Raw genomic sequence first — 24624 nt, forward strand, 5'->3', positions numbered from 1 at the left:
AAACTTTTCACATAGGGAAGATGCTTGTACACTGCTGTGAACAAATTTTAAAAAAATGAATTTAGGTACCCCTTATTTTTGATACCCAGTGCAGGTAAATCAGACAGCTGCAGTCTGCATCACTCAACAATTTGCTTTATCTTGGCTGGTTATCAAAATTAGAGAGGATCCCACGCTTTATTTTTAATTTTTTATTTGTTAACCAGCAAAGGTTAAGTAGACAGCCGGGGGCTGCTATTATTAGGCTGGGAAGGCCCAAGGTTATTTGGCCTTTCTCAGCCTAAAAATAGCAGCCCACAGACACCCCATAAGTGGTGCATCCACCAGTTGCCCCAATTATGGCTCTTTCACCTGGCTTGCTTTAGCAATTGGGGTAGAGATTTTTGAGTTGGCCATTCTACCCTTTTACTTGTTAGTGTACTTTTACCTATCATGGTTCACCCATGGGGCCTATCCATTCCCAATATGTTGAAATCCGGTCTTGTCCATGTGGAAAACAATTTATAATACATCCGACATAAGACATTGTACTATAATAACGAAGCATACATGTCAATCCATCTTAAATATCTTAGACTTAAGTTTAAAGCATAATATTTTAATTTTCACAATAACATTCAAGTCAAATTCAATGGCACCTTGTCTTTTGTCTAAAGCAAGAACATGATATAAAGTCAATGATTAGATCAGGAAAGTTTTGTGTACTGATCATTAAGCTCTTCACATACCAGAAAAAAATCTAGTAATCACTTTTTGATGCCGGCAAATATGATTTCACTCCTGGAATTGCATTTAATTCTTAGTAAAATATGGTCTCCTGTTCATACATTTTTTTGTCTCTGCAGAATAGTGGTAATTAGTGATGAGCGAGCATGCTTGTCACTACTCGGTACTCGCACGAGTATCACTGTACTCGGGCTGCTCGGCGGGGACCGAGTAATCTCGCGATACTCGTGCTTTACTCGTGGTCTTCATTTCTGCATGTTGGCGCTCTTTTGAGAGCCAGCCCTCATGCAGGGATTGGCTGGCAGACCACTGCAATGCCACAGCCCTGTTAGTTGTGGAATTGCAGTGATTGGCCGGCCTGCACAGCGTCACCGAGCCTTTATATCGGCCGGCGCGCTGTGCTCTGCTCACAGCTATCCAGACTGTCAGTGCAGGGAGAGTGTCGCTGATTCAGGGAAAGCTTTGCGGCCCTTTATAGCTTTTTCAGTTGCAGGGCTGCAAACAGTGTGACCAAAAGTCCTTCTCAGGACTATTCTAGTTGTATACAGGCAGGCAGGGTATAGCCAGGTCGGCGTACAGTAGCAGAGTCCTTCTCAGGACTATTGTTGCTATATACAGGCAGGGTATAGCCAGGTCTGAATACAGGCTAGTGACCAAAAGAGTCCTTGTCAGGACTATTGTAGCAGTATACAGGCAGGCAGGCAGGCAGGGTAGTGTTGACCGTATACCAGCCTTCATATCTGGGGCTGGTGTACACAGTGTAAAACAGTCCAGATAGTGTCTGACTTGTCTGTACTGTAATTGTCGCTCCCCAAAAAAACCTGTTAGGTTATTATTGCGTCCGTGCTTGGTTTTTAAAACCGCACGTGTGTGCCTGTTGGTGGCAGCGTACAGGTGCACTGGTGTGCGTTTTTACCAAACTATTATATAACGCACAAGTGTAGTGTATAATACACGTCAGTCAGCAGTGGCTGATAGTGTCAGAGTTCTTAATTTTTGCTCCTAAAACCTGTGTTAGGTTATTATTGCGTCCGTGCTTGGTTTTTAAAACCGCACGTGTGTGCCTGTTGGTGGCAGCGTACAGGTGCACTGGTGTGCGTTTTTACCAAACTATTATATAACGCACAAGTGTAGTGTATAATACACGTCAGTCAGCAGTGGCTGATAGTGTCAGAGTTCTTAATTTTTGCTCCTAAAACCTGTGTTAGGTTATTATTGCGTCCGTGCTTGGTTTTTAAAACCGCACGTGTGTGCCTGTTGGTGGCAGCGTACAGGTGCACTGGTGTGCGTTTTTACCAAACTATTATATAACGCACAAGTGTAGTGTATAATACACGTCAGTCAGCAGTGGCTGATAGTGTCAGAGTTCTTAATTTTTGCTCCTAAAACCTGTGTTAGGTTATTATTGCGTCCGTGCTTGGTTTTTAAAACCGCACGTGTGTGCCTGTTGGTGGCAGCGTACAGGTGCACTGGTGTGCGTTTTTACCAAACTATTATATAACGCACAAGTGTAGTGTATAATACACGTCAGTCAGCAGTGGCTGATAGTGTCAGAGTTCTTAATTTTTGCTCCTAAAACCTGTGTTAGGTTATTATTGCGTCCGTGCTTGGTTTTTAAAACCGCACGTGTGTGCCTGTTGGTGGCAGCGTACAGGTGCACTGGTGTGCGTTTTTACCAAACTATTATATAACGCACAAGTGTAGTGTATAATACACGTCAGTCAGCAGTGGCTGATAGTGTCAGAGTTCTTAATTTTTGCTCCTAAAACCTGTGTTAGGTTATTATTGCGTCCGTGCTTGGTTTTTAAAACCGCACGTGTGTGCCTGTTGGTGGCAGCGTACAGGTGCACTGGTGTGCGTTTTTACCAAACTATTATATAACGCACAAGTGTAGTGTATAATACACGTCAGTCAGCAGTGGCTGATAGTGTCAGAGTTCTTAATTTTTGCTCCTAAAACCTGTGTTAGGTTATTATTGCGTCCGTGCTTGGTTTTTAAAACCGCACGTGTGTGCCTGTTGGTGGCAGCGTACAGGTGCACTGGTGTGCGTTTTTACCAAACTATTATATAACGCACAAGTGTAGTGTATAATACACGTCAGTCAGCAGTGGCTGATAGTGTCAGAGTTCTTAATTTTTGCTCCTAAAACCTGTGTTAGGTTCTTAGTGCGTCCGTGCTTGCATTTAAAAACCGCACGTGTGTGCCTGTCGGTGGCAGCGTACAGGTGCACTTGTGTGCAATTTCCAGAAACTTTGATATAACGCACAAGTAGTGAATATACACGTCAGCAGTGCACAGCATTGCAAAATGCGCAAGGGCATTGGCAAGGAACAAGGAAGTGGACGTGATGGTGGTGCAGGCAGAGGCCGAGGTCGTGGGCAAGCTCTAATTTCGCCACAACAAAGGGCCACATCTAGTCGCTCGCACGTCCTGTCCCAAATTCTTGGGGACCGCAGCAGTACACCGCTCTTGAACCAAGACCAGTGTCAACAGGTTGTTAGTTGGATAGCGGATAATGCTTCCAGTCAGATTGGCACCACCACAAACACTCTGTCTTCCACACGGTCAAGTGTCAGTAGCCGTGATACTGCACCGCACATTTCTGAACCTGATCCTCCTTCCTACCACCAGGCTGAGTACACGTCCTCCTCGGACATTAATGATCCCACACTTGGACACTCGGAAGAGCTGTTCACGTTTCCATTCACACATTCTGGCCTCTCGCCAGCTCATATTGAAGTGGGTCATGAGGAGATCGTCTGTACAGATGGCCAAATATTTGAGCAGCCACGTTCTCACGAAGTTGGCAACGTGTCTCAACAAGTGGTGGACGATGATGAGACACAATTGTCAGCAAGTCAGGAGGAGGAGCAGGGTGCGGAAGAGGAAGACGACGTGGTGGATGATCCAGTAACTGACCCAACCTGGCAGGAGGATATGCAGAGCGAGGACAGCAGTGCACAGGGGGAGGGAGGCGTAGCATCACAACAGGCAGTAAGAAGCAGGGTGGTGGCCCCAGGCAGAAGTCAGGCAACCGTTCCCCGGAACAACACGACGACACAAGGTGCCTGTACAAATGTTAGGTCTTCACGAGTCTGGCAGTTTTTTAAGTTGGATCCAGATGATTCAAAAAAGGCCATTTGCAACACCTGCCGTGCCAGCATCAGCAGGGGTACCAAAACTAGCAGCCTGACCACCACCAGCATGATCAGGCACATGTCAGCCAAGCACCCGACTTTGTGGGAAGTACAACAGAGTCGAGGAGCAGTGCTTGCTGATGTCACTGCTACGTCTTCGCTGGTTGTGCATGCGAGCCAATCCTCTGTCCATGCTGCCTGCGAACAAGCCTCCTCCACTCCTGCACCTGCAGTTGCCTACGCAGAAAGAACACCATCATCAAGCACGTCCTTGTCCCAGCGCAGCGTTCAGTTATCCATTCAGCAAACCTTTGAACGCAGGCGCAAATACACTGCCAACACCCCACATGCCACAGTTCTAAATGCTAACATTTCGCGACTGCTTGCGCTGGAAATGTTGCCTTTTAGGCTGGTGGAGACAGAAGCATTCCGTGACCTGATGGCGGCAGCTGTCCCACGTTACTCGGTCCCCAGCCGCCACTATTTCTCCCGGTGTGCCGTCCCCGCGTTGCATAACCACGTGTCACAAAACATCACACGTGCCCTGAACAACGCTGTTTCACCCAAGGTCCACCTAACCACAGACACGTGGACAAGTGCTTGTGGGCAAGGCCGCTACATCTCGTTGACGGCACACTGGGTTAATATTGTGGAAGCTGGGACCCAGTCTGAGCGAGGGACGGAACACGTCCTTCCCACACCAAGGTTTGCAGGCCCTACCTCAGTCAGTGTTTCACCCACACTCTACAGCTCCGGAATGTCATGCTCTTCAGCCTCCTCCTCCTCCTGCGCATCCTCATCCACTGTGCCCTCCACACCAGTCACAAGCTGGAAGCACTGCAGCACTGCCTCGGCAAAGCGGCAACAGGCTGTGCTGAAGCTAATCTGCATAGGTGACAAACCCCACAATGCAGAAGAGCTGTGGACAGCTCTGAAACAGCAGGCAGATCACTGGCTCACACCTCTGAACCTAAAGCCAGGAAAGGTCGTTTGTGACAATGGCCGGAACCTGGTGGCGGCTTTGAGGCGAGGCCAGCTGACACATGTTCCATGCGTGGCCCATGTGCTCAACCTCGTGGTTCAGCGGTTTATAAAGTCATACCCAGAGCTGTCTGATCTGCTGGTAAAAGTTCGACCCCTGTCTGCACATTTTCGAAAGTCACCTACTGCTTCAGCCGGCCTTGCCGGCTTTCAGCGCCGTTTGCATCTTCCGGCTCACAGACTGGTGTGTGATGTCCCCACGCGTTGGAATTCAACTCTGCACATGTTGGTCAGGATATGTGAGCAGAAGAGGGCAGTTGTTGAGTACCTGCATCACCTAAGCCGTCGGGAAATGGGTCAAACTCCACACATAACACCTGAGGAGTGGAGATGGATGTCAGACCTATGTACCATCCTCCAAAACTTTGAGGACTCCACCAAGATGGTGAGTGGTGATGACGCCATTATTAGCGTCACCATACCGCTACTCTGCCTTCTAAAACGGTCCCTGCTGAAAAACAAACATGATGCATTGCAGGCGGAGCGCGATGAGTTGCAGCAAGAAACAGTAGTGGGTGTGGGTGATAACACACAGCCCAGCCTCGTCTCATCACAACGTGCAGTGGAGGACTATGACGAGGAGGAGGATGAAGACATGGAGCAACTCTCCGGCCAAATTGAGGATATGACATGCACACCAGTCATATCCTCGATTCAGCGTGGCTGGCCAGAGGACAGGGTAGATGAGGAGGAGGAGGAGGAGGAGGAGGAGGAGGACAGCATGTTCAGTCATCTTGTTGGTCAGGCTACTGAAGTCCTGGCTGTTAAGAGTCTGGCGCACATGGCTGACTTTATGGTAAGCTGCCTGTCTCGTGACCCTCGCGTTAAGAACATCTTGGCCGACAATCATTACTGGTTGGTAACACTGTTAGACCCACGCTACAAGGAGAACTTTTTGTCTCTTATTCCCGTGGAGGAGAGGTCAACCAAAATGCAGCAGTTTCGGAAGGCCATACTCACGGAAGTAGGCAAAGCATTCCCCTCACAAAACGCTAGCGGCATAGGTCAGGAATCAGTGGACAACCGAGGCGTACAGCCGAGAGAGGCACAAGTCCAATCCGCCAGAGGTAGGGGAACAGTCTTTAAGATGTGGGACAGTTTTCTCAGCCCCTCACGTACCACAGCCCCTGAGGTGCGGGGTAGTGCCACAAGAAATCCTAAGTTTGCCCAGATGCTGAAGGAGTACCTTGCAGATCGAACAACTGTACTCCGACATTCCTCTGTGCCTTACAATTATTGGGTATCCAAGCTGGACACGTGGCATGAATTGGCTCTCTACGCCTTGGAAGTCCTGGCCTGCCCTGCTGCTAGCGTTTTGTCAGAGCGTGTTTTTAGTGCCGCAGGTGGAATCATTACAGATAAACGCACCCGCCTGTCAACTGAAAATGCTGACAGGCTGACTCTGATAAAGATGAACAAGGGTTGGATTGGGCCAGACTTCACCACACCACCAGCAAATGAGAGCGGAATTTAAAGTTTGCCATGTACCTCCACTCACCCATGGGTACACTTCTCGACTTTGGATAATCGCTGGACTGCTCCTCCTTCTCCTCATGCGCCATCATGATGACCGTTACAATAGTTAGGTCTTTGTTTCAGGTATACCCCCAGTGGTAAATTTTTTCGCCCATTCTTTGCAGAATGGACATTACAACGACAGGAGACCCGCTCCTTTGCAATGGGAACAATGTTTTGAGGCCCTCATGCACGTCTCTACCCAGGGACAACGTGGAGCCTCCCAATTTTTGGCTGCCCTGCCTAAGGGCTATACTGAAATACACCCACTTCCTTAAAATGGACACTTAATGTTTTGAGGCCATCATGCACGTCTCTACCCAGGGACAACGTGGAGCCTCCCAATTTTTGGCTGCCCTGGCAAAGGGCTATACTGAAATAGACCCACTTCCTTACAATGGGCACTTCAGGTTTACAGGCCATAATGCACGGCTCTATCCAGGGACAATGTGGAGCCTCCCAATTTTTGGCTGCCCTGGCAAAGGGCTATACTGAAATAGACCCACTTCCTTAAAATGGACACTTAATGTTTTGAGGCCCTCATGCACGTCTCTACCCAGGGACAATGTGGAGCCTCCCAATTTTTGGCTGCCCTGCCTAAGGGCTATACTGAAATACACCCACTTCCTTAAAATGGACACTTAATGTTTTGAGGCCATCATGCACGTCTCTACCCAGGGACAATGTGGAGCCTCCCAATTTTTGGCTGCCCTGGCAAAGGGCTATACTGAAATACACCCACTTCCTTAAAATGGACACTTAATGTTTTGAGGCCCTCATGCACGTCTCTACCCAGGGACAATGTGGAGCCTCCCAATTTTTGGCTGCCCTGCCTAAGGGCTATACTGAAATACACCCACTTCCTTAAAATGGACACTTAATGTTTTGAGGCCATCATGCACGTCTCTACCCAGGGACAATGTGGAGCCTCCCAATTTTTGGCTGCCCTGCCTAAGGGCTATACTGAAATACACCCACTTCCTTAAAATGGACACTTAATGTTTTGAGGCCATCATGCACGTCTCTACCCAGGGACAATGTGGAGCCTCCCAATTTTTGGCTGCCCTGGCAAAGGGCTATACTGAAATACACCCACTTCCTTAAAATGGACACTTAATGTTTTGAGGCCCTCATGCACGTCTCTACCCAGGGACAACGTGGAGCCTCCCAATTTTTGGCTGCCCTGGCAAAGGGCTATACTGAAATAGACCCACTTCCTTACAATGGGCACTTCAGGTTTAAAGGCCATCATGCACGTCTCTATCCAGGGACAATGTGGAGCCTCCCAATTTTTGGCTGCCCTGCCTAAGGGCTATACTATAATACACCCACTTCCTGACAATGGACACTTAATGTTTTGAGGCCCTCATGCACGTCTGTATGCAGGGGCATTGGTGAACCTCACAATTTTGGACTGCCCTGGCAAAGGAAAATACTACAAAGACTCACTTCCTCAAAATGGGCACATTAGACTCAAGAGGCCTTCATGTACGTCTCTTCTCAGGGACATCGGAGTGCCACACAATGTTTTCACGTAAAATCTTTCATGTATTAATCTCAAAAAGTAACATACACCAGATCTATCTCACTATTGGGTATGTGCCCTTAACATTTCCGCCATGAAAAATCATTTTGGGGTCATTTTGGAAGGTTTTCTGGTGAGTCCGTAAAAATGGCGTAAAACGCGGACAAAATTGTTCACAGCTGTGACTTTTGAGTGATAAATGCTTCAAGGGGTCTTCCCCATGCTGTTGCCATGTCATTTGAGCACTCTTCTGAGACTTTTGTGCCATTTTTAGGGTTTCTCCATGCTGCCGGGAGGTCATTTCACAAAAATACTCGGGTCTCCCATAGGATAACATTGGGCTCGTTGCTCGGGCCGAGTACACGAGTATCTTGGGAGGCTCGGCCCGAGCTTCGAGCACCCGAGCTTTTTAGTACTCGCTCATCACTAGTGGTAATGCATACTAATTGTTGATTTAGCACTATTCTTTAACAAATCCATCAGTTATTACAGAATATTTGGTATTAAATCCTCAGTAGAATATGACTTTTTAAATAACAGGTACAATTCCAGGAAATAAAGCATTAAAGTGAAATGACTATAGTCTAACTTAACCCATGTAATTAATGCTAATATATAAATGTTTGGTTTTTAATGTTAACATTATCTTACATTTTTGAACTTAAAGTGATTATCTGGGACTTATTTTGTTTTCTATAGATCTAAGCACTTATTGGCAGGTAGTTGCTAGCTACCTTCCTGCTCTGTTGTGTGACAATCTCTCTCTGCTCACCGCGGTCATAAACTGTTACTGGCGGTGATTCTCCTACTTCCTGCGACATCACATTGACATAGCAGCTCCTTCTTCTCCGCTCTGCTCTGATTATGGTCACAGTTGATAAAATCTTGATTGACAGCCGGATCCTTTGCTTTGTATTAAGCTGAGCTGGCTACCAATCAGCATGACGTTAAATAAAAACTGGAGGGACAAAGAAATATAAGGTGGTATCTAGACAAAAGGCAATTAAATTTCTGGAAAATGCTCACCTAGTAGTGATTTGAAAAAAGAGTCCAGTAGCTGTTATACTCTGCAGGTTGGTAGATCCAACTTTAAAAAGAAGAGATACAGAGTCTTGTGGCTCTCCTGATGAAGACGTAAACTTCGAAATGCGTTGAGAAATAAAACTGCATTATCTACCACACCATCTCAAGCGTTTTCTGACATTTTTAACCATTTAGACATTAGCAGACAAGTGAATCTGCTTTTCCACATCTCCTCAATCAATATGACATTGACAGTGACGTCCCATCGACAGAGCAGAGCAGAAGATAAGGATCTACTCTGTTTATATGACATCATAGGAAGTAGGATAATTGCTGCAAGGATATTATCACATGGAATAATAGGCAGATAGTTAGCAAATACCTGCCGAAAAGTGCTTAGCACCATAAAAAAAAAAAAAGTCCCAAAAAACTTCTTTAGGCCCCCTTCACACGTCCGTGAAACACGTGCGTGTTTGTTCCGTTTCCGTATATACCGGAGACACGGACAAACATGCACCAATGTTAATCCATGATTGTGGTCACACGTGCGTTATTTCATTATGTCCGTGTGTGCGTGTGCGTGATCCGTATGTGTTTGCGTTTTGCACGGATGCATGTCCGTTATCTGCACGGAGCACGCACACGTGGACACAATGAAAGTCTATGGGTATGTGCACACACGTTAGTAAACACGTATGCATCTACCTATAGTCTGTGTCCATTTGGTGATTTTATTTCTAGTGATGTCGGCCATTCTTTCTATTTCTGTGTATGTCGGTCAATCTCCCTGAGTCCGTCGGTCGGTCTCTCTGTCTCTCTGTCGGTCTCTCTGTCTGTCTGTCCCTCTCTCACAGTCTGTCGGTCAGTTTCCCCCCCTCTCTCACACTTACCGTTTCCCGATCACCGGCGCGGCGCTGCACGGCATTCACACTGCTGCGGCGGCTTTTACTATTTTGAAAAAGCCGGCCGCTCATTAAACAATCTTGTATTCCCTGCTTTCCCCGCCCACCGGCGCCTATGATTGGTTGCAGTGAGACACGCCCCCACGCTGAGTGACAGCTGTGTCACTGCACCCAATCACAGCAGCCGGTGGGCGTGTCTATACTGTGCAGTAAAATAAATAAATAAATAATTAAAAAAAATGGCGTGCGGTCCCCCCCAATTTCAATACCAGCCAGATAAAGCCATACGGCTGAAGGCTGGTATTCTCAGGATGGGGAGCTCCACGTTATGGGGAGCCCCCCACCCTAACAATATCAGTCAGCAGCCGCCCAGAATTGCCGCATACATTAGATGCGACAGTTCTGGGACAGTACCCGGCTCTTGCCGATTTGCCCTGGTGCTTTGGCAAATCGGGGTAATAAGGTTTAATACGAGATTGTTTAATGAGCGGCCGGCTTTTTCAAAATAGTAAAAGCTGCCGCAGCAGTGTGAATGCCGTGCAGCGCAGCGCCGGGGATCGGGGATCGGTGAGTATGAGAGAGGGGGGAAACTTCAGTCACTCGGGGGATTAGCGGTCACCGGTGAATCCTTCACAGGTGACCGCTAATCAGTACTCGACACAGACAGAGCCGCGGTATGAGGATGAAGTCGGGTGAAGTTCACCCGAGTTCATTCTCATCGCGCAACTCTGTCGGCTGTCAGCCGACATTTATAAACGACATTGTGCATCACACACACGGACATTCCACACGGACATTCCACGTACACATACACGTTAATTCCACACGCACACACGGACGTTCTATACACAAACACGGCTAGCATACGCAATTCACACAGATGCCACACGGACCATAAAAATGGACACAAAAACGGGATATGGACCCGAAAAATGGCCCGTAACACACGTGCGTGTTTTTGACGGACGTGTGAAGGGGGCCTTAGGCTGGAGTCACACTTGTGTGTGACTCGTGCAAGTATCGCATCACACTGCCCGGACCGGCTTGGCTTCTCTTCTGCCAACTGTGGCTCCGCTGTATGTATTTCTATGATGCTGACCCGCTCCTGTCAGGAGAGCCGCGGCCGCTCCGGGCAGTGCAATCCAATACTCGCACGAGTCACACGCAAATGTGACTCCAGCCTTTAAGGCTTTGTCTACTACTGGAAAACCATTTTTTGGTAAATAAATATGCTTAAAAATATAAGCACAGTTCCATCAGAAAAATTGAATATTTATAGCCTTATATGCAACAGGATCTGTCATTAAGTCAGTTTCCCCTTAGGGCGGCTTTGCACATTGCGACATTGCACGTGCGATGTCGGTGCGGTCAAATCGAAAGTGATGCACATCCGGCGTCGCAGTCGATATCGCAACGTGCAAATCCTTTTTTGATACGATGAACGAGCGCAAAAGCGTCGTTATCGTATCATCGCTGCAGCCTCCGACATTTCCATAATGCCGGTGCAGCGACAGGTGCGATGTTGTTCCTCGCTCCTGCGGCAGCACACATCGCTGTGTATGAAGCCGCATGAGCGAGGAACTTCACCTTACCTGACGCCGGCTGCAATGAGAAGGACGGAGGTGGGCGGGATGTTTACATCCTGCTCATCTCCGCCCCTCCACTTCAATTGGCCGCCTGCCGTGTGACGTCGCTGTGACGCCACACGACCCGCCCCCCTAAGGAAGGAGGCAGGTCGCCGGCCAGAGGGACGTCGCACGGCATGTATGTGCGTGTGAAACTGCCGTAGCGATAATAATCGCTACGGCAGCTTTCACTAGATATTGCACGTGCGACGGGGGCGGGACTATCGCTGCAGCATCGGTAACACATTGTTACCGATGTCGCAGCGTGCAAAGCCCGCCTTAGACTGATGTATGGTACAGTCAGATATCTCAAATGTCAGATATGTTAGGGGATCTCAATTTTCCACTATTTTTATGAATTTTTATTCTCGCTATATAATTTTTATAAATGTTAATTCTCTCTCTATAACTGTCTTAAGTATCTACTAATCTCATTTGGTACAAATCTGAGCTGTTTTCTCCATCCAATCTAATTTCTTCCTGTGCTTGTTGCTTAATCTCTCATGACATGTTTTAAAATTATGTAGATAAACTTTAACATGGTCCTGAACCACGATCGCTCCATTTTCACAGCATAATCCTCAATAGACACCATGGAAGAGATAATGCTGCAATGTCCTCCTTCTCCTTTCAAATGTCTACTATTTAATATTCTTTTTTTTTTTTCTTTATTCAGGAACATACAAAATTGTACAAAACAAGCAGACTCATATAGGGAGCCTGAAACATCATATAGGGAGCCATTACCATGACCAACTTCCTTCTTCTTTGACACCATTATTCTAACACTATGAGAAAAATAGTGTTATATGTCTCCCTTTTTTCTGCCAGTTTTTTACTATTTTATACTAAATGGATTTTTCGTTTGTGTGAAGAGTCTGTAAAATGTGTAAAGAAAGGGAAAGGGCAACCAACAGGTGGAAGATAGTGATGAGTGAGCACTAAAATACTTCGTATTTGGATCAATTGATCAGATGTTTGGACGGCCTCAACTTGAGTACCAAGTATAATGAAGTGAATGGAAAACTGAAGGATTTTAAATAAAAATAAATAAATCTTTATAACGCGCTAACATATTTTGCAACACTCTACATACATCAGGAATACTGTCCCCTTAGGGGTTCACAATCTAAATTCCCTATCTGTATGTCTTTGGAGTGTGGCAGGAAACCGGAGTACCAGGAGGAAACCCATGCAAACATAGGGAGAACATACAAACTCCTTGCAGATAGTGTCCTTGGTGGGATTTGAACCCAGGACCCCAGCACTGCAAGGCTGCAGTGCTAACCAATGAGCCAACGTGCAACTCTTTTTCACAAAAGACCCTAACACAAGATCTGGGGAAGAGAGACAGAGACTCGAGCACCCACGATACTCTAGGAGGTAACAAGCACCTTGTGCACCCCAATGCTTGATCAAGTATCGAGTAGTGGCAAGTACACTCGCTTTTGACTAGTAAAAGATGCCTTTCTATCCCAAATATTCAAAAATCTAGTGCCTGCTAACTGTGATCACATTATCTCCTACACTAATTTACCCAGATCCAGGCCAAATGGGTTTTCCAAAAGTAGGAGAAAATTGACTACATGAAAGGAAATGGCATAAAATAAAGCTATGCTTGCATGATAAATCCTTGGTTACAGCACAGCACTAGCACTTTTGTACAGCACTTTCCCCCAGTCTTTACTTACTGTACTGCTGTAATAATGTCTCAGTCTACTAAAATGTTAGTCCGGTTATTAGCAAAAAATTGTCACGTTCAACAAAGACCAGCAGAGAGCACTAAAGTATCTGTGCTGAAATGACAACTGATTTAAAAGATGAATAAAGCTTATTTTTGATACTTTGTACCGATTCCTCAATATATTCCATTTACTCCAACCCCTTTATTCTGATATTGGTAATGTTGTGCATGTAAATACTTAATTTCAGTGCTTAATTTGTCTTCTTCTCTCTTAGGGGATACTTGCACCATGGCTGACTACAACCGCCTCAAGAACATTCTTCTTGATCTTCAAGCTAATCGGAAGAAGCAAGAAAGTAGTCCTCCGGGGGATAACATTTCTCAAAAACGAGCATTAGTAGAAGATATGTTTAACTATTTGGATATAAACATTGATGGTCATCTAGACAGTTCAGAATTGGCTCAGGTGGGTATAAAATTGGTTGAAAATGGAATTATGAAATGAATCACTTTTTATTTCAACGTGTAAATTGAATTTAACACAGTAGATTTCATATGAGAAAAACAGGTTCCAATTGCCTTTTTAACAAGGGAGAAAAAAAGAAGCTTTACGCTTGAAATTGACAACAACACTTTTGAAATGCTTTGGGAGTGGAAATATTGTATCTAAGAACATGTTAAACTCCTCTGCAATACAAAGTGCATCTATTTTTCCCAACTATATTGATTAATATGTCTCAAAGCCTCTGTGCTCCCTGAATATACATATTTAGCAAACATATTTTGCATTAAAATTATACTAGGCAATATGACCAGTATCCCAACAAATCATTTTAATATTCAGCCAACAGCTAAAGGAGCTTTCTGTTTTATCTTGTTTTTGTTCTTCAATTCCCAACTCAGCGATTCAAGCTAGAGATTTCTGAAAATGTTGTAATCATAGGAGAACAGGCCTATTTTGATTTTATACCTGCTGTTTCTATTAAATTAATGTATAAGCATGCAAAACATGTATTTTTGGCCTAGAACAGTTTCAATGTCTTAAAAAGAATTCACTTAAACACTGTGCTCTAAATTCTAGCACAACAAAATACATTTCAAAATTAATTTAATAGTGACCTTGTTTACGGTAATTTACAAAAACGTATTCATTTTATTGTGAGGAGAGGACCACTGTTTTAAAGAGAAGAAACATGAACATGGGGTTTCCAGTTCTTTCTCCTATAATACAAAAAGGGTGCAAAAAGTATTGTGATGTTTGAGAGCGCGGCTGACAGATGGTTTTTATATCCCTGGCGAATACAAGGAGTGAATGGGTGGTGGACTTTTAACTGGAACCTGTCAGCTGATTCATGCTGCCCACAGTTTGGGCAGCATATATCAGCCACTGGCTCTTTAGTTGCAGCCATGTATCTCTAACTCTGAAACGCCATAGCGTTTCAGAGAAAAACACTGTTTTAGCTCCTGTGGACTGAACTATGCTATTGACTAGTCATACACACAGGTCCCCGGTGGCTTCTTCTCTCCTGCTGACAGTGACTGTTAAGTGTCTGCCTATACCCTCTGGCAGCATCAGTCTGGCTACCGGAGGAAACTCCAGTAATGCCAGGCCTGGATTCAGGTACCTGCATTGCACTCCGGAGCTCTCACCTGAGCTCCGGCGTGCAGCCTGGACTGTACCGTGAGTGCCGAGTGATTGATTCCCCGGCGATTGCGGTTCAGTTCATGACAGCTGCAGACAGGCTGGGCTGATCTCCTGAGTTCAGGTGAGAGCACCGGAGATCACCCCGGCCTGTCTGCAGCTGACATGAACTGAACCGCAAGCGCCGGGGAATCAATCACTCGGCGCTCACGGTACAGTATAGGCTGCACTCTGGAGCTCAGGTGAGAGCTCCGGAGTGCAATGCAGGTACCTAAATCCAGGCCTGGCATTACTGGAGTTTCCTCCGGTAACCAGTACGATGCTGCCCTCTGGTATGACTAGTCAATAATGTAGCTTGGTCCCTGGCAGCTATTATAAGTGCCATAGTTTTCAGATTATAAGACGCACTTTTTCTCCCAAAAATTTGGGAGGAAAATGAGGGGTGCATCTTATAACACCCATGTAGCTTACCGGGAGATGGAGCATGGGTGCTGTGCTGGCTGCGGTGGAGGCTGTGCTGGCTGCAGTGGGGGCTGTGTGGAGCAGGGTGTTGGGTGAAATACTCTAATGGTAGTGCGGGCTTCAAATAATAGCTCAAGATCTCATCTGCACACGCATAGCCTCCGGCCCATTGATCTCCCATCAGTGGACTTAAAGAAAATGGCAGCTGGAGGAAGCTTGTGCGCAGATGAGATCTTGGCTTGTCGTTGAGCTGAGAACTCAATCTGCGCATGCGCCAACTACGGGCGCCATTTTTTTGAAACCTGTACAGCAGACAGAGCATCTGTGACACCCGCCTCATAACTCTGCTCAACACAGCTAGCACGGCGCCCGCACACAGCACAGCCCCCATCGCAGCCAGCACAGGCCCCATTGTAGAGCCTGCGGCATCACCCTACTCCAGCACTGCTTAATAATTATAAGTCCTAAAGTAGAAGCAGAGAACAGAGTGCAGTACAGTTGAGTTCTGCTGGAGACCAGTTAGCAGAGTAATGATATAAAACACTCAGTCAGGTATACTGATGTAGATGGTAGAAGATAAAATCAGCCTCTCAGAGTTGATTACAGGGCCAGATAGTCATCAAAAGAATATAGTAAATTTTACGCTTAAGGCCATCATACTGATGTGATGACTGTCAGCCAAATATTCCTTCAGCCTATCATTTGGTTGTCTGTCATTTCTGCCAACTGTTTCATGCAGAGGAGCATGGTCTTGGTAAGGTGCTCCTGTGTTAACTATGAGAAAGCCATCAATAGACATCTTCTAGAAGAAAGTGCTTGACAGTCCAAAATCAGACATGCATGATTGACATCTTCTCTGAAAATCAATTGGGTAGAACCCCTACATACATTAGCCTGTTGGGCAAAACCATGGATACCAACAAATGTGGCCAACATTAGTCTAATGTGTATGGGTGGCGTTATATTAGCTTGATGGTATGACAAATATCAGTGGTGGATGCAACTGAGCTGATCACTGTATGGTAGAGTGGACAGTCACATTCACCAGTCAGCAGACTTTCAGTAGAGAACTGAATGATCAGTCAGTGAGGTAGGCTAGTCAGGAGCACACACAAGAGTGAAGGAGTGACCTGCAGCACTGTGGAGTAGCACTATTAGTAGCTTCCATTGAGAATCTATATATTTAGTCTTAATACTTGTTATAATAAAAATAAATATTGTCATCCTAGTTGAAAGGAAACTGAGATTTGAATAATTTGTGTCAGGCTACATCAACACACTCTAAGTAGATAGTTTTCACTACAGAACTGCCAAAAGGTGGATACTAAATGTGCTTTAGTCATACTGTGTGGGCTTAGATTAAAGAGAGTAGCATTTGGATTATGGACAACAAATTTTACCAGATTTTGTTTTAATTACATCACTTTTCCAGGGCCAAGTTCAGATGGGTGCATTAAACTGTCTGCATATGGAAAGCAATGTCCTAAGAGTGGGAAGGCTGACCTAACCTAATGTAATAGCAAATAGTAGAATACTCTCTGCATCCACCAATTTTACCCACACTCCTCAAAAAGTCTTAGTTTCAACTTGCTCTTGTGAGAACTACCACATCCTATGAAATTTTGGGAGGCCTGGAGACATTAACCCCTTCCTTACACTAACATTTGCCCACTTTTTCTTCATGCCTGTCAAATTTCTTTCTCCTTTTCTAACAGATGAAGTTGGTTAACCCACCACTATGTCACACAGTAATGAGATAGGCCCTTAAGTACATGGTTACATAACTCAGGGTGAGCACCACCACCCACATTCCTTTCCCTGTCCTTACTTTGAAACACACAAAAGATCAGAGGTACCAAGAGATAATCTCTAGCTTTAAAATCTGAACAAATTTTTCAGTCATTATAAAACAATTGTAAGTTTGTTATGAAGCTAATTCTTAAGTATCATAAAAAAAACTCCAGTTTTCTTCTAGAACTAGTTTTGTAATATTAAAAATAATCTCTAGTTTCATTCATCTAGTTTTAAAACCCTAAAAAACAAATTTAGTTCCATAATCTGGCCTTATATAATACTAGCTATACTACCCGGCTTCGCCCTGGTTAATAACTGCTGTTAACAAAATAGAAAGTATTAACAAAAATGTATTCTGCACACAAAAACCACAAAACAAATAGATAGAAATGTAATTATATTGTCTGTTTCCCCCTCTGTATATATCTCTCTGTCTCTCTCTATCTCTTTCCCTTCTGTCTGTGACTGTCTCTGTCTCTTTCTCCGTCTGTCTCAATCTCTTTCCCTGTCTGTCTATCTCTTTCCGTGTCTGTCTATCTATCTCTGGCACTTTTCCTGTCTGTCTCTTTCCCTCTCTTTCCCTGTCTGTCTCTTTCCCTGTCTGTCTCTTTGTCTCTTTACCTGTCTTTGTCTGTCTCTTACCCTGTCTGTCTCTTTCTCTCTCTTTCCCTGTCTGTCTGTTTCTCCGTGTCTGTCTCTGTCTCTTTGTCTGTGTCTGTCTCTTTACCCGTCTGTGTCTGTCTCTTAACCTGTCTCTCTCGTTCCCTCTCTTTCCCTGTCAGTCTGTCTCTTTGTTTGTGTCTGTCTCTTTGTGTCTGTCTCTTACCCTGTCTATGTCTGTTTCTTACCCTGTCTGTGTCTGCCTCTTTCCCTGTCTGTGTCTGTCTCTTTCCCTGGCTGCATTGTGACACGCCAACATTCCATATAAGGGCGTGGCTGCGCATTCTTCTGAAGCTCTGGCTGCACTGTGGCTCCCAGCTCCATTCGCTTTAATGGAGGCAGGTTTTTTGGCGAATAACTGTAACACGCGGGGTTAAAATTTCCCCTCAAAACATAGCCTATGACGCTCTCAGGGTCCAGACGTGTGAGTGTGCAAAATTTTGTGGCTGTAGCTGCAACGGTGCAGATGCCAATCCCGGACATACACACACACATACACACACATACACACACACACACACACACACACACACATTCAGCTCTATATATTAGATATGTAGATACATTGTATCTATTCTCTTTGCCTAAAATCTACATTAATTCCCCAGCTGTTAATTAGAAGTAGACCATAACTCAAAGGAGGAAGGAGGGGGTAGAAGAAAGTCTATTGCCCAAGTCCAGATGTCTGAAATTCACTTTCCTCTATGGAAGAAAAAGACCTCAGACTTGATCACGGGTAAAATGCTTTTTGTCAGTTTCTATCAGTCAGGTCAGTCCCCTTCTACATTCAATACCTTTTCATACAATATATATTTGCATGAAAGATATCACCTGTTGTGATTGCTCAGGAGATTTAATGACAATAACAAAACACTTACAATGAGACAAGACAAGACACTGTCTAAACAGATATATTCCTATGGACAATTAAACACACATAAGCATACATAGCATCCCAGGAAATTCTATCTTAAATATTCATTCTAACCTCCAAAAGTTGACTGGCGAAAGGTTTCCCGGAGAAGGAGAGTACATGTAAGACAATGGCTTATCTACTGTTGAGTTTTTATCTTTCCAGCTCCAAAAAATGTCTCTTTTTTCAGTTCTTTTAGGTTTTCTCGATATCCCAAGGACGAGCACCCAAACAGTTAGAGCAGTGAGAATTAAAGAAATACACAGACATGTGATTGCCAAATCTCTCCAAATTAATTTAATAAAAATCAGAACTTTTTTACCCTTTACAAATATGGGTGTACGATGCAAAAATGTAGGCATTTCTTACATAATAAAAAATGGTATACATAGCTGCATAATAAGTACAGACACTCCCTGCATCCACCCAGCTTAGTCACACCCCTCTACAAGTATTTGTTTCAATAGTTATCTTTACAACTACCACACGCTGAGATTTTGGCAGGCCTGAAGACATTAATCTCTTCCTTACTTTAACAGATTCATATTTGTAACTTTCACTCTTCGACTTCCGCTCTTATGCTTTTTTCTGAAAAACACTGATGGGACCAAAATAGTCACTCATTTGTAGATGATTTTGTGGAAGTGTGTCATTTTCAAAATAGTGTTACTCTTGCTATTTTTCTACTGTTCAGGCAACTAGGGGCTCCAAAAATGACTCTTACAAATTATTCCCGAAAAATTCAAATATTGCTTCTGCCTACTAATCTTTACCATGTGTCCATACAGTAGTTTTATGACATGTGGGAGATAACCAGATCTTTGGGTAACAAATTATAAGTTCCATTTTTACCTATAAGCCCTTGAGAAAATAAGAGACCTGCAGTCAATATAACATTTTGGTGGTTTTAATTTCATGGACCAATGTTATTAAATTCATCAGGAACCCGTTGGAGAAGTCATTGATCAGTTTCCAAAATGGGGTCATTTGTGGTTTTTTCTCTTGATTTGGTACCTGAGGGGCTCTGCCAAAGGCATCCACAACCTAATCAAACAAAACCTGCATTCCAAAAGCCAAATTGTATGCCTTCCTTTCTGAGACCTGCCGTGTGCCAAATAGTAGTGTACAACTACCTAAAGGATTTTACCGCATCCAGAAGAAATTGCATAAGAATTGTAGCGTTAATTTTCTCCTATTACACTTTGTAAGAATGAAAAATCTTGAAAGTGAATAAACATTATAGTGGAAGAAAATTTTTTTTGGGTTTAGTAAGTTCAATCTTACAAAATTCTGTGAAGTACCTATGTATTCCAAATGCTCACAGCCCTAGATGGAACATTTTAGGAGTTTAGTTTCCAAAATCACTTGTCACTTTTTTGGGCTTTTTGCTTTTTAAGTACCTTATGTGCTGTGCAGATGTTACAGTAGTATCTACCCACTTATGGTGTATCACTGTGTTCAGGAGAAACTATAGGGTCCATTTTCTCCAATTGTCTGTTGTGAGAATGAGAAATTTGAGGCTAAAGTTCCATTTTATTGGGAAAAAACAAACATTTTTTTCTTCATGGCCAAATATTAAAAATTCTTTGAAGCACCCATGTTCAAATTGATCACCACAATCTACATGCATTCCATGAGGGATTTAGTTGCTCAAATAGGGCCATTTGTGGTTAGTTTTTGTTTTTTGGCACTTTAGTAGCTCAGCAAATTCAGTATGATATGAATAATCTATTCCAGACAAATTTGAGCTCCAAAATTTAAATACAGCTTTTTCCATTCCAAGCCTTCCATATCACTAAACATCAATATTCATCCTCCTATGGAGTATCACTGCTCTTGGAAGAAATTGATTACCACATTTTGTTGTACATTTTCTTCCATTACACAGTGTGAAAAAGATACATTTGTAGCTAAATCAACATTTCACTGGAAAAATATAATTTTAGTTTTTATTTCCAAATGTACCATATATACTCGACTATAAGCTGACCCGAGCATAAAGCTGAGGCACATCATTTTACCACAAAAAACTGAGAAAACTTAATGATTTGAGTATAAGCCTTGAGTGAGAAATGCAGCAGGTACTGATAATAATGTGCCCATATTGTCTCTTGTAGTAATGTGCCCATATTGTCCCCATATTGTCCCCATTGTGTAGTAATTTACCAATATTGTCTCTTGTAGTAATGTGCCTATATTGTCCCCTGTAGTAATGTGCGCATATTGCCCCCACAGTAATGTGCCCATATTATCCCCTGTAGTAGGGTGTCCATATTGTCCCCTGTAGTAATGAGCCCTCTAGTAATGTGTCCAGCCTTTAGTAATGTGCTCATTCCGGTCCCCTTCTTGTCCCCTATTTTGCCGTTGTTCATATATACTCACGCAAAAAAATATTCTCACCTGTCCTCCATTCCCAAGGTGTCCTCTTACCTGCTTCTTGCAAAGTGCAGGCACATAGACTCCCTCGGTGTTCATGGCCAGTGCAGGGGCCGCTGCTGTTGTCGTCAGCGCTTTACTTCAGTGGAATGCTTTGTGGCGCTGCAAATCATTCAAGTGAAGTAAAGTGCTGACAACAACAGCGGTGGCCCCTGCACAATCACCAAGGGGAGTCTATGGGGCTAGGCTCCGCAAGAAGCAGGTAAGAGGACACCGCGGGAATGGAGGACAGGTAAGAATAATTTTTTGTGGGATCCTCACTCGAGGATAATCTGAGGGGGGCGTTTTCAGCATAAAAAAAATGGGCTGAAAAACGTATCTTTATACTAGAGGATATACGGTATTATGTGAATGTAAAATGTGAAGCAACTGTTTCTCAATACACAGTTGAATTCCTTGATGCAGGGTAGGATTGAAACTAAAATTCAACCATGGCATTTCAAAGCATACAGGCCCATGCTGTTCCAGCCACCTTTCCCAGATTGAGGTCTCTATTACTATTATTATTCTGCCTGGAGAAAATCAAGATATACAACTTCCTATATTTCCAATGCTATATAAAATATCTTAATAATATTGAAATAGAAGTTTAAGTTCCCATGATGAATTTTTGATGCTGCATATTTTTACTGTGCAAAACATTACATCATCCCACAGTTCAAAGGGGATTAGATTTGGTTTATTTATTTTTTGGACTAGAAGACGCACTTTTTTCCCCAAAATTTTGGGGGGGATGCCTTTTATAGACCGATGGCTGCGGGGAAGGGGGGTGCGGTGGTGGTGGAGCGGGTCATCAAAAGGTAGGAGCAGGCTGTAGCAGCGGCTACCATGACCACATGGGCCCACTCATTACCTCATTTCATATGCACTGCATCCTGATGCCCATCATCTCTCAGCCCTGAAGCTGTTGCTGACAGGTGGGCGGGAACATAGGTGGGGGGTGCGCGCATACTAAACAGCCGGCCCGCGTAATCATCCCTGGCTCCTACAGCCTGGAGTGATCATGTGTGGCTATATTCACTGTCCCCCATGCATCATCATCAGCACGGGGGGCAGTGAATAAGTGCGGTATACTCACCGGTCACCGATCCCTGGAGCATCGTGATGTCCTCCTGTCTGCCTGCCCACTTGTGTGTGGGGAGAGTGGTGCGAACAGCGATGACGTTATCACTGTGCGTACGACTACACACAGGTCAGCGGCGCTACTGCTGGCACAGACAGGAATCTGAGCGATGCTGCATGGAGTGAGGAAAGGTGAATATACAGCGGGAGTCCTCCACTTGTGACCGCATATGAAACCGCGGCTGAAGTGAGACATCAGCAGTGACTTCATTCAGGTGATATGTGGTGACAGCTGGAGTCCCCGCTGATCCCGCGTGGCTCACTTCACTTGCGACCTGACCCTCACGGAGAGCGGTCGTGCTCAATAGCCGCTCTCTGTGATTGTCAGATCTAGCAGAGCTGGATGCATCATGGGGCCTTAGGTGGATTACGCCGGACCTGGAGGGGTGTTTTATTGATTAATAAAGTGGTGAAAGACCGGGCTTTTTTTGTGTTTTATTTCAAATAAAGGATTTTTTGGGTGATTATGTTTATGTACTTTCACTTACAGCTTAGTGATGAGGGGGTGTATCAGACGCCTGCCATAACTAAGCTAGGACTTGGTGGCAGCTATGGGCTGCTGCCATTAACTCCTTATTCCCCCGATTGCCACCACACCAGGGCAATTGGAATGAGCCAGGAAAAGTCCCAGGACTGTCACATCTAATGGATGCAGCAATTCTGGGCGGCTGCTGGCTCATATTTTAAGGCTTGGGGGGCTCCCAATAACATGGGTCTCCCCAGCCTGAGAATACCAGCCCCCAGCTGTGAGACTTTATCTTGGCTGGTTATCAAACTTAGGGAGGACCGCATGTCATTTTTTTTTTTAAATTATTTATTTATTTAATTTACTGTAAGGTCTCTTTCACACGTACGTGCCTCCGGTACATGTTTGGCAGTTTTCTCACATACCGGAGACACGTACACATGTAGACCTAGGTATTCCTATGGTTTTGGACACACAAGTATTTGCGCACGTAACGTGTGTCCATTCCGTACTTATGTGTGTCCATGTGTTTCTCACGCTGACATGTCCGTTTTCTCTCCGGCATGACGGGTGTCACACGGAACTCAAACGTGTCACACGTAATGCAAACGGACCACACGGATGTGTTCTGTGTGACACGCACCGGAGAGAAGATATGTGTGTGTGAGAAAAAAAAAGAAAACATTACTCACCTTCTCCAGCCCTGCAGTCTCTGCCGCTGCTGTCACTTGCTGCCGACCGCTGCTCATTATGCTCATTGAATATTCACTTCCCTGCGGCAGGACTGGAGACCAAAGTTCAGCACCATGGACAGCGATGCCAGGGACAGGTGAGTAGAAATTTCCCGTTCTCCGTGTGTTATCACAGATAACACACGGAGAACACACGTAGCCCATAAAAATGGCTCACGGAGGGCAAAACGCACCTCTGACACGTCTGTGAAAAACGTGCGTGGTTTTTCACGAACGTGTGAAAGAGGCCTAAGATATAAACCTGCCTTGACTGCAATCAATCACGGCCACCGATGAACAGGGTAGGAGTGAATATGTTATGAGCCTAATGTGCAAACAGCAAAAATGAAATCTCATAGACTTTACTGGGGAAGGAAATTTATGCAGTTTTAAGACTAAAACTACACCCAAAAATGCGGCAAAAAACACAGTGTGAGCATTTTGCCTAAACGTTTATGTTTTTTTGTGATGCGGGACATATATACAAGGATGGGGATAATATACAAGGCAGGAGGATCATTACCAGGATGGGGTACCTTAGTAGAGAATTTGGGGACATCACCCCCATAACAGTGTCAGCAGCAGATCCTCGCCCTATAACAGTGTGTCATGACCACAGCTTTTAATTAAAATTTTATTTTCCTCCTCTAAAACCAGGGTGCGTCTTATGGTCCAGTGCATCTTATTGTCCGAAAAATATGGTAAATCTCAGGCCAAAAAAGCTTTTTTTATAGCCTAAAATAATTTTTGGTGTGTAGCTGAAATCTGCCACGTCAATTTCTCTTGTGGGTACCCTGATTTTTATGTGTAGAAGTTCCTCATATAATTGCATTAGATGAACAAAATACAGTACACAGTTAAAAAGCACATGAAATCCTCACATTACCGTGTCTAAAAAGTTTTATGAAAGGCAAATATCGGGATGTATCAAAAACAAAGCAGCTTTATACAAAATGTAGCATACTAAAAAAGAAACAAAAGCCGCATTATCCAAAACTTGAAAAGTTAAAAAACCCCTCAAGTAACTTAATTTACCTAAAAGATACAGAAATGCTGCAGAAAACCTGCAATATCAAAAATGTAAACTAGCAAACAAATTCCACCAGATCATACTCAATTATTAACACATTACACAGATGTGAGAATATCACCATACTGATCATTCATCACAGCTAAAGATAGGCAAAACTGCAGATGTTTGAGTTTGGCGGGTCTGGCTG

At 44.4% G+C, this 24624-nt stretch overlaps 1 protein-coding gene across 2 annotated transcripts in view; it reads left to right on the forward strand.

The window, feature by feature from the left end:
* The window catches only part of FSTL4 (follistatin like 4), a 1562686-nt gene that overhangs the window by 1007443 nt on the left and 530619 nt on the right, over positions 1-24624 (forward strand). For both annotated transcript variants that reach the window (XM_075344490.1, XM_075344491.1), the window contains exon 5: positions 13454-13644. In XM_075344490.1, coding sequence (XP_075200605.1) covers positions 13454-13644 — 191 coding nt within the window. The remainder of the gene's footprint in view (positions 1-13453; positions 13645-24624) is intronic.

This window comes from Anomaloglossus baeobatrachus, chromosome 4, assembly GCF_048569485.1.
Source record: "Anomaloglossus baeobatrachus isolate aAnoBae1 chromosome 4, aAnoBae1.hap1, whole genome shotgun sequence".
NCBI classification, from domain to species: Eukaryota; Metazoa; Chordata; class Amphibia; order Anura; family Aromobatidae; genus Anomaloglossus; species Anomaloglossus baeobatrachus.